The 19,312-nt window shown below is 32.2% G+C and overlaps 1 protein-coding gene across 1 annotated transcript; it reads right to left on the minus strand.

Annotated features, from left to right (window-relative positions):
* Positions 1 to 6,266: 6,266 nt before the first annotated feature.
* LOC143055901 (DNA-directed RNA polymerases I, II, and III subunit RPABC1) lies at positions 6,267 to 17,774 on the minus strand. The gene is made up of 8 exons (XM_076228950.1): positions 17,616 to 17,774; positions 16,249 to 16,337; positions 13,539 to 13,600; positions 12,085 to 12,224; positions 10,058 to 10,138; positions 8,070 to 8,128; positions 7,327 to 7,405; positions 6,267 to 7,017 (listed from the first exon to the last, which is right to left on the minus strand). Exons 1-8 carry the CDS (start codon positions 17,670 to 17,672, stop codon positions 6,952 to 6,954), a joined length of 633 nt encoding a protein of 210 aa, XP_076085065.1. The 5' UTR covers positions 17,673 to 17,774; the 3' UTR covers positions 6,267 to 6,951.
* Positions 17,775 to 19,312: the final 1,538 nt, after the last annotated feature.

Raw genomic sequence — 19,312 nt, forward strand, 5'->3', positions numbered from 1 at the left:
ATATAATATTTGAGAGTAAAAATTGGTTTAAACTAAGATTTTGTCGTTGATGACGTCATGAATTTTTGAAGATTTATTGCACTAGTGCAATATTAGAATTTATTCCATATTGGTATTATTTTAGTAGGTTTCTCTATATGAATTGGATTTTGAATAAAAAAGCATATTCACCTGAGAAAGTGTTATTCACCGCGCTAAACGTCACGCGCTTTTACATGCAACGTTATGGTAAAATGTTTCATGTAAAAAAAAAATTGGTATATGTTTGTCATTAGATATATTTTCTTCTCTCGGGCTATGGAATAAAACAATTACTGTCTTTTGTTTCGGGAAATATGGGGTTTTATTGACTTTTGAAAAACTGATATTCACTTCGGCCGTCGGCCTCAGTGAATATCATTTTTTTAAAAGTCAATAAAACCGCATATTTACCTCATCAAAAGACAGTTATTGTATATTATTGCACGCTAACTTTTGGTTACTTTCTGTGGGAAATATTATATTGCTATACAATAAACTTAAAATATTATTTTCTCTTTGTTTTATCAGATAAGAAACAATTATTTCAATCAAAGACGACGAACAAAATAATTTGCTACAGTGATTAACCTTATGCGAATATACATAATGTACTGTGTTACAACCCTAAACAAAGCCAACGAGAACAGGCTTTACATCGACCACCGAATGTGGCCTATAATATAACCAAATATATCTAAGGAATGCAGAATCACTAGATAATACGAGGGGTTTAACAGTTCATATAGACGTGCAGTGCAGAGAAAAAGATGGTAAAATTGCCTCAAAAAGACTGAAAACTAGAAAAGCACTACAGGTGATGCATGGAATCTTTTGTCAACACGTTAACGCATACCGGCAGATCTGCTTCAGTATACACCGTTGATATATTAAGTTATAAACAGTAAGGATGTTCTTCAGAAAGTAGAAATAGGCATGCATTAACGCCAGTTCTTGGAATGATAAGACTCGCGAGATGAGTCCAAATAACTGCAGAAATATAAAGTAAGTACTGTTGCAAATTTGGGGTTTTCCCATATCAGAGCTATTAGTAGATCTTGGTACAGAAGGCGATATGGATAAACAAATCTTCCGTATTTTTGAAAGCAGACTCTGAAAGAATAAAACTATCTTCGTTGAACTACTGTTAGCTTTTCTCGGTACTTATAAGCATATATTTATACAACAGTAGTTTATTGAGGGCCTCAGGGAAAACAAGTTTCATAGCTAACTGTGTTACCCTCTTTAGATAAAGAATAATAATATTATTATTGATGTTCAAATGTCATAATGAACCTAATGAACAATTTTATCCCTTTCAGATTTGCTCTAAATGCTTTGGTTTCAGAGTTATAAGCCAAAATCTACATTTTACCCCCATGTTCTATTTTTAGCCATGGCGGCCATCTTGGTTAGCTGGCCGGGTCACCGGACACTTTTTTTTAACTAGATACTCCAATAATGATTGTGGCTAAGTTTGGTAAAATTTGGTCTAGTAGTTTCAGAGGAGAAGAATTTTGTAAAAGACTACAAAATTTACGAAAAATTGGTAAAAATGACTATAAAGGGCAATAACTCCTTAAGGGGTCAACTGACCATTTTGATCATGTTGACTTATTTGTAGATCTTACTTTGCTGAACATTATTGCTGTTTACAGTTTATCTCTATCTATAATAGTATTCAAGATAATAAAAAAAAAAACCAGCAAAATTTCTTTAAAAATTATCAATTCTTGGGCAGCAACCCAACAACGGGTTGTCCGATTCATCTGAAAATTTCAGGGCAGATAGATCTTGACCTGATGAACAATTCTATCCCTGTCAGATTTGCTCTAAATGCTTTGGTTTCAGAGTTATAAGCCAAAATCTACATTTTACCCCTATGTTCTATTTTTAGCCATGGTGGACATCTTGGTTGGTTGGCCGGGTCACCGGACACCTTTTTTAAACTAGATACTCCAATAATGATTGTGGCTAAGTTTGGTAAAGTTTGGCTTAGTAGTTTCACAGGAGAAGATTTTTGTAAAAGTTAACAGACGACGACGGACGACGGACCATGGCAAAGTGATGAGAAAAGCTCACTTGGCCCTTCGGGCCAGGTGAGCTAAAAATGAGAGGTACAAGAAAGACTATAAGGTTACACAGAAGAGAGCACATGCCTCTAAAAGAAATAGACTTATAGAATATATAATGAGATAATCTCAAAGGGATACAAACATCTTTCACAAGCTAGTGCGACTGCAGCGTACATTAGTGGCAGCGTACCAAGAAAACGGTGACAACTGACACGTGCACGATGCTTTTCAGTGCTGATGAACAATATGAGAAGGCACAACTTCTCAATGGATGGAAAGGACACTTTGAAAAACTGTGCATACATAGTGAAGCTGATATACAGAAATTCAATTGTGAAAAACTCAAACCTGTTACTTTACAAAACTATATTATAGAAGAACTAGAAACAAACAGCTAGATAATCAAAAGAGCCTGACACATTTTTTTAACTACTTTAAATGCCCTGGTAATGATTGTGGCCAAGTTTGGTTTTTGGCTTATTAGTTTCAGAGAAGATTTTTGTAAAAAAATTGTGTATGGACGACGACACGACGGACGCCAAGTGATGAAAAAGCTCACTTAATAATCCCTTTGGGTCAGGTGAGCTAAAAATGAGAAAATTGAAAAACAAACCAAGAGGAAGTACAAAATATCTTGAGCAAATTAAAATCAGGAAAAATCAAGGACCAGATGGGCAGTTGGCTGAGCACTTTAAATGCATGCCAGATGAGTTTTTAGTTTTTTTACCATTTCTGATAGACATTATCAAAAGTGTTTCCAAAGACAAGGATGTGTCTCAAGTAATCAAGAAAGATGTTATTACCCCCGTTCACAAAACTGATAAGGATAAATTATATAAAACTAACGGGTATCAAGGATTTGTATAGTTTAACTATACAAATCCTTGTGGGTATTAACAGTTACAAACACAATGTCAACACTGATTTATAGAAGGTATATTCTTAAAGAGCAGAGCCAAACTTTTTCAAGTCGCAGATCAAGCTCCTGCATGAAAGAGCCCCTCGTCTGTTTACGCTGCTATCGTAGTACGTGTGCCTGGTAAACACTATAAAGAAATATCACAGGACTAGTAGTTGTAACGCTAGATGCCAAAAATTCTTTTTGAGTGACAAGATACACCATGAGATCTTTCTAATTTAAACTTTACCATGATTGAATTACTGGAAATCACCTGGCTTCTATGAGACGTCATGTACCGAAATGTGACAGTGAAAGTCAAATGGAACAATAACCTGTCTGATGATTTTTTTTATAGGTACTTGGTGTACGACAATGAGCAGTATTGTCTACCAGAGGCTGATTTAGGGGGAGGCCCAGTAGGCCCGGTCCCCTTTTCTAGGAAAAAAATGGTTGATTATATAGGGAATCACTGGCGCATGACTGGAGCGGGCCCGCTCTTAGGCCCACTTATAAAAATTTCTGGATCCGCTACTGTCTACTGTAGTGATACATGGTACAGTTTAATACCATTCTGCAAGTCCTATGAAGATCAAAATTAGGCGCATCAAAAGGAAATGTCAAAGGACAGCAAGACGAACTATCTATGCACTTCTTGGGCCAGGACTACATGCTCAAAAGGGAATGTCACCGCTTGTAGTCGCTAAGCATAGACATGTTCTACATCGAAGTCTCTTTTGTATCGAAGTACAAAATTATACATCTTCCGCACAGGCACTTGTCTCCAAAAAAAAAATCCTATATACCTTAATCAGGCACTTGTCTCAAAAAAATAATTCCTATATACCTTAATATATATTAAGGTATATAGGATTTTTTTTTTTTTGAGACAAGTGCCTGTGATCTTCCGATATTTTGATTTTAAAACGACTTCAATATGGCGACAAATACAAAGCTTGCCAACTGTTCTGTTTTTGTATTATTTCAAATCTGGAAAATTGTCTAAAACACAGTTTTAGATGTAAAAAGGCTGAACCTAAAGCGAAACTTGTCACAAGAATGTATGACAAATCAAAATTCTCTGATCTGTGTACTTCATGCAGTCTACGCGAGGAAGATACAAAGCATTTCCTATTAGATTGTACTACATTTGATAAAAACATCTGCTTAAAATAGAACAATTTCAGTGAGAGTAAATTGATGGACTTGAAAAAGGGGACTTATTCCTACAATTTATACTTGATTCATCCTCAACAAAGTTACAATATATATATATATATAGTAAAAATCAAAGTGGGACAACTTAAGGAACCTCCAAAGCCTTACAAGAACTTTTTGTAAAAGTCTACACACCAAACGGTCAGCTCTGCTATAACGAAAGAAGTAAAATATATTGGACAATCATAGACAATAATGAATGTTTAGTCCTCAATGCTCTTCAACTTCGACTTTATACATTTTTTTTTAAGACTTGCTCCTTTATTCATATGAGGCCGACTTCATACAGAAATTTTTAAGTAAGAAAGAAAAAAGTATGCAGAATCCTTTAACTTTCCACTATATAGATTATGTTCTCTCACTTAATAATTCAACCTTTGGTGACTATATAGATTATGTTCTCTTCACGATGAACTATTAAATCTACAGGCCCGGAGCTCAATTTTCAATTTTTTTTTAGTTAGATTCTGTTGGCCTGTAGATATGATTTCTACAGGCCCGAGAGCAATTTTACTAGCCTGGGCTGCCACTCAGCGTGAAGACTGCTTGATACTTCAACCTTTGGTGACTATATAGATTATGTTCTCTCACTAAATAATTCAACCTTTGGTGACTATATAGATTATGTTCTCTCACCTAATAATTCAACCTTTGGTGACTATGTTGAACGCATCTATCCCTTCAAATTTGAAATTAAGGATACAACAGATGCAATACCGGTGAATTGAAACAAAGGTCAATTAAATACAAAAGTTTGCGACAGGATATGATTTCAGCTTCTTATTCTATGTAGCACCATTGCAGCAGCACCTGCAAAAGGAATACACGTCTCCTATGCAGATACCATCTGAAGCTGGTTGCCAGTTACAGAATATCTGTTCCACAGATAACAAATGAACTGTTCAAAGTGTTGTAACCACTTCTTTTCCTGGAATGTGACCAACCAAATAAGACCTATCAGTAGTGTTCTAACATGAGTAATACAATGGATTCCATATGTTGAGCAGGATATTCTTACACATCCAGAGAACCTGAAATCCCCCTATTTCTGGCAGGCTACTAGTTTTGTTCAGTCTTCAGCTGTTTGTGTTGTGTATCGTGTACTATTGTTAGTCTTTTGGTTGTTTTCCTTTTCTGCTATGTTGTTGTCAGTTTGTTTTCAACTTATCAGTTTGAATATTTCTTTGATATCTTTTCATGGCCTTCTTACATTTCTTGCTGAATTTTTTACTAATTGTTAGAGCTATCATGTAGGCAATACTTGGTGAAAAAATAATTCATTATTATTTTTTTGTTTAAATGAAAGCTAGTGCTCAATTTAAAGATTCAAAGATATATTTCTGTATGTGCAGGAAAACCTTAAATGAGCACAGAGGATTATCAGAACGTCATTTATTTACATTTAATTTTGATAAAAGATAAGTAATACATGTATACCTTTACAGGGCCATAACTACATGGAGGCAAATGCCTCATGTCAGAAATTTAAAAAAAAAGTTGAAACAAAAGCTTGTCTTCATATCAAATTTTTTTTCACAGTGAGTATCTTGCAAGAAGCAAGTTCTCTTCACTCCTGCATGTTTTTCGTGACCCATGTTTTTAATCATACTCTTAGTTTTCAGTGTTAATGGTTAAAAATTTTTATATTTTGCCTCACTTTTAAAAGAAGCTAGTTACGGCCCTCCTTTAGTAATTGTAAAGAAACTAAGGTTCAAATTCTTTAAAGTTAATGTTGACCTTAGATATGTTTAACTATGCTTTTTAGGTAACTTTTGGTCATAAAGCTCTTCATATATTCAGGTATTTATACATTCTTGTTTTTTTAATTTCTTTTGTTTGAGGGTTCCTTATACATTTGTACATGTAAAGCTTAATCCAGAAAAGGGATTCATATGCATCAAAATTTTGAAGTGCTATTTTTCATTTTATAAAATTCCACATACACTTCTGAAAGTCTCTGAAATGACTTGTTTCAGAAACGAACTAAAAAATATCTACTGCTTTAAAATTGTTAATATAAATAATACAATCAGCCTATTCTTCATCAGAGAGACCAGTTCAAAAATATGTTTGATTTTATTACAAATATTTAAATGTGTATGAAATATGTTAAAGGAAAAGTGAATATCCCGTAAATGAGATGGATAAATACAAATGAATGATGAAGTAATGAATTTCTGATTTGGATGATTTTTGAATAAAATCAAGTATACATTTAAACAGATAAATACAATTAAACAGATAAATATTCTTAACATTTTCAGGTATGTAAAACACAAGACAAGTGAGAGAGTTCATAGTAATTTTTTATCACAAACCCAAAACTTGCTATTCTGAAAAAATCCTAATAATCTTTTAGAACTCAAGGGCATACAGTTATGTTGTGTTAAAAAAACTATGTAAAATTATAGTTCCAATACTTTTTGCCCTATTTCTTGACGACTTATCATTGTTGAACTTTCCTGACTGGTTTAAATCTAAAATGTCTATGGCATTTAAATCAATATTCACTTAAGAAAACATAATGGTTGCCATATTTTTTTGTCTTTCCACATCCTTGGCATAATAAATATGAAAACAAAAGCTGATAACATCTCTATATCAGCAAAAGTATAATAACTGCATTTTAGTTTCACTGTTGTCTATAACTGTTACTATACTGCAAGTCAACAAAAATAACATATGTTCAGAAATGTTGTAGATTGTTGCTCTTTCCATCAAATATTGACTGTTAAAATGTTTTCATACAACCAGTCGATAACTGACATATCTACCCGCAGTCTCAGAGTTCCTGATAATCTTAACAACCTGCAACATAAAGCAAAATCAACATTAGGAACAATGCAATGTTTTTTCTATTTCTTTCATTTATACTATTAAGTACTTAGTATTACACAAATGTCCCTTAAAAAATATTATATATTAATGATTTTAGTTTTCTCCAATACAAGTCATAATGATAACACCCTACCATAAAAATCTCGAAAAGAAGATTGAAATTTGGAATCTGAGAATGATTTCTTCATTAACATTTTTCTTTTTATGATTTGATACAATCCTTGCAACATTTATGCCTCCATATACTATAAGGTGGTGGACAATACAACAGCTACATACCTGGCCTCGTTTTAGTCCAAAATACCTCGATACTGGGTCTCCTTGCTGTATCCTAGGCAACTGTGACTCTTTTAATCTACTGAGATATGTTAAGGATCAATATGAAAACTACTAAGAGATAATATTAGTACAAGACCATCATAACATAAGGTTTATTTTGCTGTTTTTAAAATGGTAATTTTAAAATTATTAAGTTGATAGTAGATTATTTTTTGATTTTTTTTTTAAATCAAATTTTGAACACTGATCTCAAATCAGATTTCTTGTGAGTGAAAGCTGCAAATCATTATTATGATAGGCAACTACTTTTTGTAGACATCACAGAATCATTCCACAAATAAACAGTCCACACAGCACAAAATATTTATGACAGATAAATTTTGTCAAAAAAGGTGATCTTGTGAGTACACATGAAGAACATCAAAATTAGTTTTATAACATCATATTTAAAATGGGACAGGATCAATTTATTTTAATAAGTAATAAGTTGTATGAGATATAACTAATGAATGGTTGTGAACTTTACCATTAACCAATAAAATTACATAAATGTTTGTAAATGCTAAAACAACTACAGGCTCCTTGGTGCTTCTATCAATCAAAACTGTGTGAATAATATGGTTGGTGTTGTTTCCATATTTAGAGTATACAACTCACAATAACACAAAATCATTCAACAAAAGTTTTGATAACACTTATTTTTATAAAATTTCTATGAACATAAGACTCTCAAAATAGGATACTATCTAGATAACAATTCTGCTTTTTCTTCTGGTGTCAACACAACATGTTCTGGTACTAACTGTAAAGAATAAATAAAATATCAAATATAAACAAAAACAAGTACACATTTTTATTTATCTTCATATTTCCGCACTCAGTCACAACTTTGACAATTACGTGCTGTTGCATGAGTGGCTTATTTACAATTTAAAAGAAATAAATTTTCAGTAATATTACGTTACCTTGCATTGGTGCATAGAAAAATAAAATAAAATATAACAGTGAATTAATAAAAAAAAATTGTAAATTGTTATCCTATGTATATTTCTTGGTAAAACTATGTACATGTAGCATATTTACCTGACGATAACGGGATATAGGTATTTAGTCGGGACATAACATGTACTTGTGATTTGCTTACAAACCGGTTTTGATAAAAATAAACAAACAAATGTCGAAATGTTCAGGACTTAATAAAATCTGTATTTGGGTAAGATGATGCAAGGATACGATTTGTATTGCGTCTTACACTTTGAAAAGCAAATAATCTTTAACTATTTTATAAAAATATCGTGTAAAAACGTTAATTATGAGCTATGAAAGTCAAGTGGATCGAGCGTTTATATTCTGAGTAAGTTTTAAAAAATTTCAAAGAAATATTTTTTACAGTGGGTTAGCTTTCATTAGTCTTCACTATCCTATAGATTAACAGCTTTTAGTAATATTTATAATTTAGAATCTTCATTGAAGGTGGAGCAGGAATGCCCAGTTAATTTATTATATTGATGTGCCATTTGTATGCAAGAGTGACATTCCTTTGTATTATGTGTTAATTCGAAAAAAAGGTTATGTGAGAATTGTCTCCCTTTAACAGGTTCATTATTTTATAATTAAGTATAGGTTTCTGATTTAATTTTGAATAATTACAAAATGTATCAATTCAATATATTTCAGTTTTTGTTATTGGTGTATCAAAGACATTGGTGTACAAATATAAGTTCATAAATTTGAAACGTTTAAAATGATTACATACCAATATAAAGAATCATATCATTTTTGAAAAAGACTATAAAAGAAAGCAGAATTATTTATCTCCCTTTCATGATAAATTGATTGAAAAATTAACCAGAGTTATCTAATAATAATCACAGAGCGGGACTAGCAAGCATTTTTTAATTGTAGCTTATTTAATGTTAAAACAATTTTCCACTATAAACAAATGTTACTTTATACAAATATAAGGACTTTAGCTAAATCTACAAATTTTATTAGATATTATGAATTTTTATTACAATAGAGTAACATGCAAGTACATGTTATGCAGTTTTTAGAATATTTAAGAAATAGCAGATATAGAAATCTGCTCTTTGAAGCCATTGACTGTTGTACAAAGGATTGCTGATGTAGGAAGTAGGTTCCATTGTACTATTGTATGTGGATAAAATGAGAACTTGTAAGAATCTTTATTTGTTTGAATTTGTTTAAAGTGGTTGGTATGTTTAAGTCTTGTTCTACTGTCTGATTTAACAAGAAGATCTTTAGGGTAGATTGCTATGTGTTGATTTATGATCTTATAGAATACCACTAGTCTTGTTTGTATACGTCTCAATTCTAATGTAGGCCACTGTAAGTGATCAAGCATATTCGAGACTGAGATGGTATTGTAATATCTATTACATGTATAGCGAGCAGCTCTTCGTTGGACCATCTCAATTTGGTTGATTTGATTTTTGTTGTAAAGGTCCCAGATGAAGAGCTGTACTCAAGCTTAGGTCTCCTGTTTTCATGTATCCATTATTTTAATCAAAATTAAATATGTACATTTTTATGTATAATTTATATTCCAATGTCACTAGTGTCTTTTTCTATGAAATGTGTGTACCGGAAATTGTGGATAAGTTCTCACAACTAGGGATTAAAACAAGAAAGTCCAATCATAAGGGGTTTAACCCAATAATATTTTTTATAGAGATATTGTCGGAATACCTCACTAGAAATGTTTTCATACCATATGTTCTGTAATGTTGATCAACAATTCAGATTCTATAAACTGTTCTAATATGTACTTTGGTGCCATGTCTGTTAATGACTGAAAAATAGTGAACAACATATGACTATAATACACTGCTCTTTTTTGATATACTATACTCATCTAAATAAACAGATAAAATAATTGTTTAAATTTTTTTTTATGTATGTACAAAACATTTACACAATAGTGATAGCAATTTAGTAAATTGTATCTATTGAAAGAGGGTGGTAAATATTTATTTTCATGCAACATTGTATGTCTTTTTATTACACATGTTTCTCCTAATTTATTTCTCTTGATTTCTCGAGTTTGGTTCAATGTGTGTGTTTAGTTAGTCTCCTTATTTATTTTCTGCGTTTTGTGTTGGTCCTCTAAATTTCTTGTGCTTGTCCTGTATTTGATTAAAAAGCCTACATTTGATAAAATGTTACTAATTCAAAGTCAGCCAGTATTTTGTTTTAAATTATGCATTATTAATTGCTGTCTTCATTAATAGTCTATAAGTACTTAAATAACAGTATCATGAAGTTGAAATGGAGGAAAATTCAAAACAGATTGTTGAATGCATTATATACTTCTATAACAGCAGTGATCTGCCTTTAGTAATGACTGCAAGATCTTCAAGAACAGCAGAGTAATAACTTCTAGTAACCTTTCCTTGATACTTATAATTTTATTTCTTGTGCTTCATTTGTCCTGATTTTTATTTTTCATGCAATGTTTTTGCAATTTTTATTTCACATGTTTTCCTGTTCAGACCACCCTTTTTACACCTTCATAACATGGGACAGTTCTAGTTCCTAATTGATTATTGTTACTTTGAATGTTAGGGTCTGTTTATCAGAAAAAAATTAGTAACAAGAGGCTGTCACAACGACAGCAAACCGGATTTATTAACATTTATTTGTGTCCTGGCAATATCACAAGAACCATAACTGATGAATGCTGAAAGTGAAAATCGTCAATATCAAATTTGACCTCCATTTTGTAGTCAGTATCAACATATTAAAATTTGAAAAGCTTAGATTGAATGGTTCATTTGTAAATGCAACAATGTGAATGGAAACGCCATTTTACGATCTTTCAAGAACCATAACTCCTGAATGGTAAAAGTCAAAATCGTCATTATTGAACTTGACCTCTATTTTGTCATCAGTAACAACATATAAAAATTTCAAAAGCTTTGGTTGAATGGTTAATGAGAAAGTGCACGGACACGACTGGAAACACCATTTTTCAATCTTTCAAGAACCATAACTCCTGAACGGTAAAAGTCAAAATCGTCATTATTGAACTTGACCTCCATTTTGTCATCAGTAACAATATATTAAAATTTGGGAAGCTTTGGTAGAACAGTTCATGCGTAAATGCACGGACACGACTGGAAACTCCATTTTTCAATCTTTCAAGAACCATAACTCCTGAACCGTAAAAGTCAAAATCGTCATTATTGAACTTGACCTCCATTTTGTCATCGGTAACAACATATTAAAATTTGGGAAGCTTTGGTAGAACAGTTCATGCGTTAATGCACAGACACGACTGGAAACTCCATTTTTCAATCTTTCAAGAACCATAACTCCTGAACGGTAAAAGTCAAAATCGTCATTATTGAACTTGACCTTCATTTAGTTGTCAGTAACAACATATTAAATTTTTAAAAGCTTTGGTTGAACAGTTCATGAGTTAATGCACGGACAACATTTGATTGCCGCCCGCCCGCCCGCCCGGCCGACCGCCCGCCCGGCCGACCGCCGTACATCCCCAAATCAATAACCGACATTTTTGTCACAAAAATCCGGTTAAAAATAATAGAAAACTTTATTTTAAAAAGCATTAAACTGGTTGAATTTAAGTTAAATAATGACAGTTCTGTTGACAGTTTAGTTATTCTTATTCAATGATATATAACACTAAGGTTGTATCAAAATGATATTTGTTCTATTTCCATAAGTGATCCTGATTTCTTTAAAACCACAAAACATTAACTGATATAAATATACCTGTTTTGCTGATGGGGTCATCCCTATCTGTACAACAATTATAGCTCTGGTAATATTTTCTTCCTGCATACGTTGACAGTAAGTCTTAATTGTCTTTATACCAACTTTTGGTTCTTCTGGGAAGAATACAAACATCTGATCTACAGTGAAAATGGAATTGATTAATTAGAGTTTAACCGGGTGCAAACTTTCAGCACTATTGTAGGAATATTTTGTTTTTTTTGCACTTGCTTCATACTACCTACCTTTCACTAGCAATCAGAGTTCGCGAAAACGGTCGGTCCTGTCGGTACTATCGGTCAAAATGAGGCTCTGACCAGTATTTTGAAAGCTAGTGCCGGTCCCGATGACCGATGTCAAAACGGCCGTTGCAGTGCCTTTTTTTATCGGTAATTAGTTGTACCGCAACTAATCAATATGTGTTAACATCGTTCTTCAGATGTACCTGCTGTTAATTTCCAGTACTGGTTTCCTGTTATAAACAAACTGAAACCTATGGAAACCAAAGTGCCGATCTACATGTGGCCTGCTAAATTTGTTCATGGCAAACAATCGGCGATTGAAATGTTAGATGGAGTCATCATGGAGATAACAAATACTGAGAAAATGATTCAGATGATGAAATGGATAGAGAAAATGACTTTAATTAAGAACAATCACAAGATCAGAACTGGTCCTTCTTTATTAATTTGTCCGTGGCTGTGAAAAATGAAACTAATAATAATAAAGTTACTTTTGGATAAAATATGTTATTATTTTTATTTTAGGATCAAATTGACAGATTTTTTAGGACTGGCTAAAATTTTGTAGGACTGACAAATAATCTTGCTTTGTCAGTCCCATGACCGACGGGTCAAACAAAGTTTTCACAAACTCTGAGCAATGAGCTTAAATACTCCAAATAGACCAATTTAAAGAGATGAATATATAAAGCTAAAACTTGTTAAAACATTTAACAAATTGGTATTATGAAATAGGGAAACCTTTTGAATGTGCAAAGTAAAATGAAAACTAAACGTATTTTATTGTTACTTTATAGATGTCTGCATCTCTACTAAGCCTTTCAATGAATATGACATAATATTCTTACTTCATCAATTCTATTTAGATAACTGTATTGTATTTTAAGCTCCGACGGCTTCAATTTGGGGATTTGATGGTCGCAAATTAAGTTTACTGGCGACGCGTTAGGGGAGACAGTAAACAGGTATTTGCGACAATGAAATCCTCAATTGATGCCGTCAGAGCTTAAAATACAATATTGTTATCTCCATTCTAATGAAACTGACAGAAAACAACGTTAAAACTTGTATTTAAAATCTGTCATATGCCGTCTGCATTTGCGCGTATGTCCGATAGCATCAATTGTCAATTGATGCCATGTAAATAAGTGACATCATCCAATCAAAATGAACTTTACAAATGTTGTTGCATTAGAATAATAAGATTGTTACCTGTTGGATCATCATTATGTGCCACAAGAACAATCAAATCACTTCTAGCTGGTTTACGCTCACTGAAATTAACAAGAAAGTATTATACACATTCATTTTACAAAACTGTTCTAATTTCTTGTTATTTAACCTCAGAAGTTTAATTGTCAGATCTTAGAAAATTTCAAATTAACTGCAATTGGGATTTTTTTTTCAGTCATATTGTTACTTAAATCAGTCATGAGTCATGACTGGAAAATATGACCATTTCAGACCCTTGAGGTTGATGTTTGTGTATGTTTATCTGTATTCTATTGTTACAATCCTGGAAAATATCATTTACATTTGTAAGTGCACAAAAAAATAAGCATTAGATATCACTTAACCAGTCAATACCAACTAGATTTATTTATGAAGATTTAATTCACAAATTTATCATATCACTACTACGATAAGAATAAGAGAATCTAAATTCAAATTACTTTGATGTATGGCACATGTAGTTAAAAAAACCAAAAATTTGAACATTAAACTTTGGCATTTAGTGGAAAAATGGGATATTCCCAATGACCATGGGCAGATATATTTTTGTTTTATAATAATATACATAATCAACATCTCAGAATATTTAAGATTTCGCCATATTCAAAAGATAAAAGAAAGAAATATTGTGAAGTGTTCAAAATGTAAATATGTTGTGTTATTTTTCATAATTGCTTGTTTTAAGTTACATTGTAGTTATATACTGACTAAGGCCAACCTTAAAAATATGTTTGTTTGCAGTTTTCCGACTGTACCTTCAGACTGAAGGGTCGGTAGGTAGGAAAAATATTTTATTTTATCAGCCAAAATACAGTTTAAACAAGCAGTTACACTAAACCAAGTTTCTTGTGAAGAAAAAAAAACATTTTAAAACAACAAACACTGGACATGCTGAAAACCAACATCAAATGAACAGGCATTTTCAGATAAAAAACTTTTTAAATAAAACTGAAACTTTAACATAGTGTCATTATCCAATTTATGACATAAAATATGGTATAATTATTAAATACTGGAACACTTATAAACAAGGAATGTCATTATGACTAGAACTGTTTTAAAGAAATATATTCAGACATGTATGCTTCTTGACTAGAATGTTTTCATGAGTAGAGTATTTTCATCAGAAAAATATAGATATTAAAGATTTATAAGACAATGTATTAAAGAGTGTATTTTTAATAATAAAAAATAACCATTGAATCTTCCTCAATTGAAAGAAAGGCAACTTGAAAAAAAAGACATTCGACTGTTTTCATATTTCTAACAATATTTAATTATATGTGATAAGGTTATATTTTTGCCAGGCTTTACTGAAAACCAAAGAAATCTAAAGTTTGGGGTGAAATCCATAGCACCCAATTAAAAGTAAATGGTCTGTACTGAAATGTTTTTAATGCATATAAAAAATTGGCAGCATAGCTCCTAAGGACATGTTTTAATTGAATTAACACAGGCTGCACAGTTTGGGTATATTTAATATTGTAAGAAAGAGAATAATTGCAATGAGTGGCATAAAAGGAGCATACTCATTGCAATCGAAGATAGATTTAATATAGAGAGAGTATATTTATTTTTCATGCTAACCATTCATTTTCTCTACATCTTTGTGTAGTTAGGGTTGCTTCTTATTGATTTGGCATGATCTATATCCATTAACATTTCAAATGAGCCCTTCCTCCGTACAGGCGTGTTTACAGATATCCATGACGATTTAAGTCACGGAGGAGTGGTTTCATCTTTGTCGTCTTCACAACGATTTGTAGAAAATATGCCATACTTCAAGCTGCTGTCGAATTATTTAACCACTGAAATTGGTTCCATAAAGTCAGGCTCCACAGATTCTGTACCCGATTTGTTTGAGACAGAATTATGGTTATCGTGTCAGTTATGAATATCAGCTGCATCATCGTCAATGATATCATCACACATCATTACATGTGCCTGAATCTGTATAAACAGTTTACTAATAAACTTTTTTGTTTGTTATTTGTCTTAAAATTGACACGAGACGACAGCGTAAAGTACTCCCCCGTGACTTCATGGATACCTGTAAACAATTTCCATGTGCTTTATCATTAAATGGTCACATGAACGCTTGACGGGAAGCTAAGAAAAACCGAACTTGAAATGCGTAATTGACCCAGACTTTAAATCATTTCCGGAAAGGATCCAAAGTTCCGGATCGCGTCAATAGAAGTATTAAAAAAAATTTCTTCAAATTTAAAGCAATAAAATTTTCACAGTCGGGAGGATTTTCAAGGGTCGGTCGGTAAACTGCAAACAAACAATATTTTAATTTAAGCCTAAGTCTAATCTTATTTATTTATTTCCTTTTTTTTATCTATAACTGGCCGATAAATGCATCGAATACATTTGCAGGTTGTCTAGTTTTTTAAAATCATAAAATTTATGTTTGTCTTTACAGTAATGCAAGTTTGGTTTTTTTTATGTCCCACATAGGGCATTATATTTCTCAGTCTGTGCCTCTGTTAATCCCTACATCCATGAGTCCGTCTATCAAGCTGCAGGTTAAAGTTTAACTTAGTAAACATGTTTCATATGAAATGATCTTTCTAAGTTTAATGCCAAATCAAAGTTTGAACCCAATTTCACACCTGAACACAGAAAATTATAGTGCGAGTGGGGCATCCGATGATTCAAGAACTATGAACACATTTTTCTTTACCTTGGCTTGTCTCCAAACTGGCCTTTAAACTCATCTAATGTTTGATCCAATTCATCCTGTGTTACAAGATATCCCCTGTCATGGCATAACTGAAAAATATGAAGATAAAAAACCACAACTATAAGCTCTATTGTTATTTTTTATAACATAACTAAACTTAGAGTTAGAACATATTCAACACTGTTGTATAAACTTCCCTGGACTGTGTCATGGGTCTATCTAAACAGTTTATTTCATTTGTTCTTCTGTGACATTCCAATAATCCCTCTTTTATAATTATTATGAGGTATTGGTCAGGGAAATGCAATATAAAATTAAATTCTTTTGTATTTTCATATATTATAGAAAGATATTGTCAATTTTAATTCAGATTTGATCTGTTTTGTAATATTTATAAGTGGCACACATTCATAATACTGTATCCTGGTCTTATAAAATGTACATGTTGATAACATATTGATTATTATGATTAATGATAATGTAACAAGACAGGGCATTCATTTCAATATTCTGAAATGTTTATTCAAACACTTATCAAATATGTTTGACTTGGTTCCGAAATGTCTCCAACAGTGCTGAACTGTCTATTAAACATGGAGTTGAATTGTTTTGTGCCAGTGATTAAAACTGTCTTGTTACATCAACATCATCATAACTGTACCTTTTAAAATGCTATATACAAAGTGCAGGGCTGATTCCAATGTGTAAGACTGGGTTGGGAGAATATACCTTTTACCTGTTCCAAAGTATCTGACAAAGAACCAGTTTAAAATTATCGTCCAAATTCAATGATATTTGATTTTACTTTCGTTTTGTTTATTGCTTTGATCTGACATCAAAGTTGGATCTAGTTTATTTTCTACAGAATAATTTTACTTGTCCTCTCAGACAAGCTTGATATGGCTCATACATGTCTTGACCTCTTTTCCCTCTGGTACCGGACAATTGGACAAGCGTTATTGTCGTTGGAGGCCTGAAATGGCTGAATGTATGCACAACAGTAGTCGGTATAAACTTATTATAAATTGTTTTTGGTGTTTCACCTCACTACTTAATTTTGCATCAGCCAACAGGGGCTTGTTTTGTGGGTCAGACAAGGTTTTACTGTCAATGACAATCGCTATCAATCCTATGTTTTACGCCATTTACAGTAAAACTTGTCTGACCCACTAAACAAGCCCCTGTGGTCAGCCTTTAAGATAGCAGTAGCTATATAGCCTATATGTATTTCAAGGAACTTTATATTACACCAAAAAAATAAGATTCTTCTACAACTTGTTTTCATTTTACATTTGTCTGACCAAAACAAAGCGAACAAAACATGGTTATTACTTAATTTTTATTTCTAATTGTGCGGTTCTAATTACCTGCATTATTGTTTTACGTATTTTCCATAACTTGTATGTTTCTTGTTCATCATCCATCTTCGTAGCTTCTCTTTATGTTGTTATAGAAAGCTAAAATTGAAATCAAAATTATAAAACTTGCAACATGTGAAAATTAACCGGAAGTTGTGACATAAAACTCCGATTTAAACAAGACCGAGTACGGGTTAAAGTAATTTACGGGTTACACTAAAGACTTGAAAGTGGACCGGAAAAAGACCTGAATAGACCCGAAGGCATCTATAACGTGAGGTAGTCCAAATAATTGTGACGTCTTGAAATGCTATGATATTTTTTTTCTTTGACTGATATTTTTTTTCTTTGACGCCCTACGGAAGGCGTCAAAGAAAAAAATATCATAGCCTTTCAAGACGTCATAATTATTTGGACTAAACGTGAGGGTACGACTCAAATTATTCAAAATGCAATAACTTTTTTATTATTCAATGGAATTTCCTCAAGTTATAATTTTATTAAATGTAAATATTCATAAAATTGAGAATGGAAATAGTTTATTAAAGATTAAATGTTTTAAATAAAAAACAGATTTTTGATACCTGAACGGAGATTTGAAAAGACCTGAAAATCTATGATTGAACTTATTCTAACTTCAATAACTTTTTAAATCTTCAATGAATATCTTTCAACTTTAGATTTTGTGAAACTTAAAGTTCAATATGATGATAATATTAAAAAAATAAGAAAAATATTCACGGTAAGGGTGTTAAAACTCGGACCTGAACGGGAAAGTAAATAATCTCAATTGACTTGAAAATCTGCGGTCCGCTGAGATTTATTCAAGTTCATTAACACTTTTCAATTAATCTCCTTGAAATATGAATTTTGTAATAGTAAAGGTATAATATATCATTTAAATGATATAGAAATTTATCGAAAAAATAATTGTTGAGTTACAAAAATTGGACCATGTCGGGGAAATAAAAGACCTGAACGGACATTGAAGATCTGACTCATAGGCGCGAAATATGCGAATTTGATGGTCTCGATTGAAACTTTTCAGATTGTTTGGAAGAAGCATCTGGGCAAGAAGACGTTCTTCCAAATTGACAAGACGATGTCGTAGTTCATTTAGTAGATGGTCGGCTAAAAAATGTATATACCGATGTACGCACAACAAAACAGAACTGATAGAAAACACGGAAACCTTTTTGACAAATTTAAACGCCTATATATATATATATATTTATTTGTAGGATCCGTAACAATAACATCTCCATGCCTTATATATCATGTAGTACGCCGCTAGATTAAAACTGACGAGGAAAGGTAACACGCGGTCACTGAAAGCTTTATTTTTGTGAAGCCCAGGTGGTCGTGTGGTCTAGCGGGACGACTACAGTGCAGGCGATTTGGTGTAGCATGGGTTCGAATCCCGGCGAGGGAAGAACAAAAAAAAAAAAATTGCGACAGCAAATTTACAGATCTAACATTGTTGGGTTGATGTTTAGACGAGTTGCATGATATATATATATATCTGGTGTACAAAAAACATATTGACACCTTGTGTTTGTGGCATGACATCTTGTTCACAAGTTTATCGTTTTCTGTTTAGTATTAAATTTATATTAAGATCCATTTTGTTACATCTCGTGATCAATTTTATTTGGCAATCGCCAATGGCAGTCAGCAGGGTTAAAGAACATCAGTTGTTCGACCTG

This window comes from Mytilus galloprovincialis, chromosome 1, assembly GCF_965363235.1.
Source record: "Mytilus galloprovincialis chromosome 1, xbMytGall1.hap1.1, whole genome shotgun sequence".
Lineage (NCBI taxonomy): Eukaryota > Metazoa > Mollusca > Bivalvia > Mytilida > Mytilidae > Mytilus > Mytilus galloprovincialis.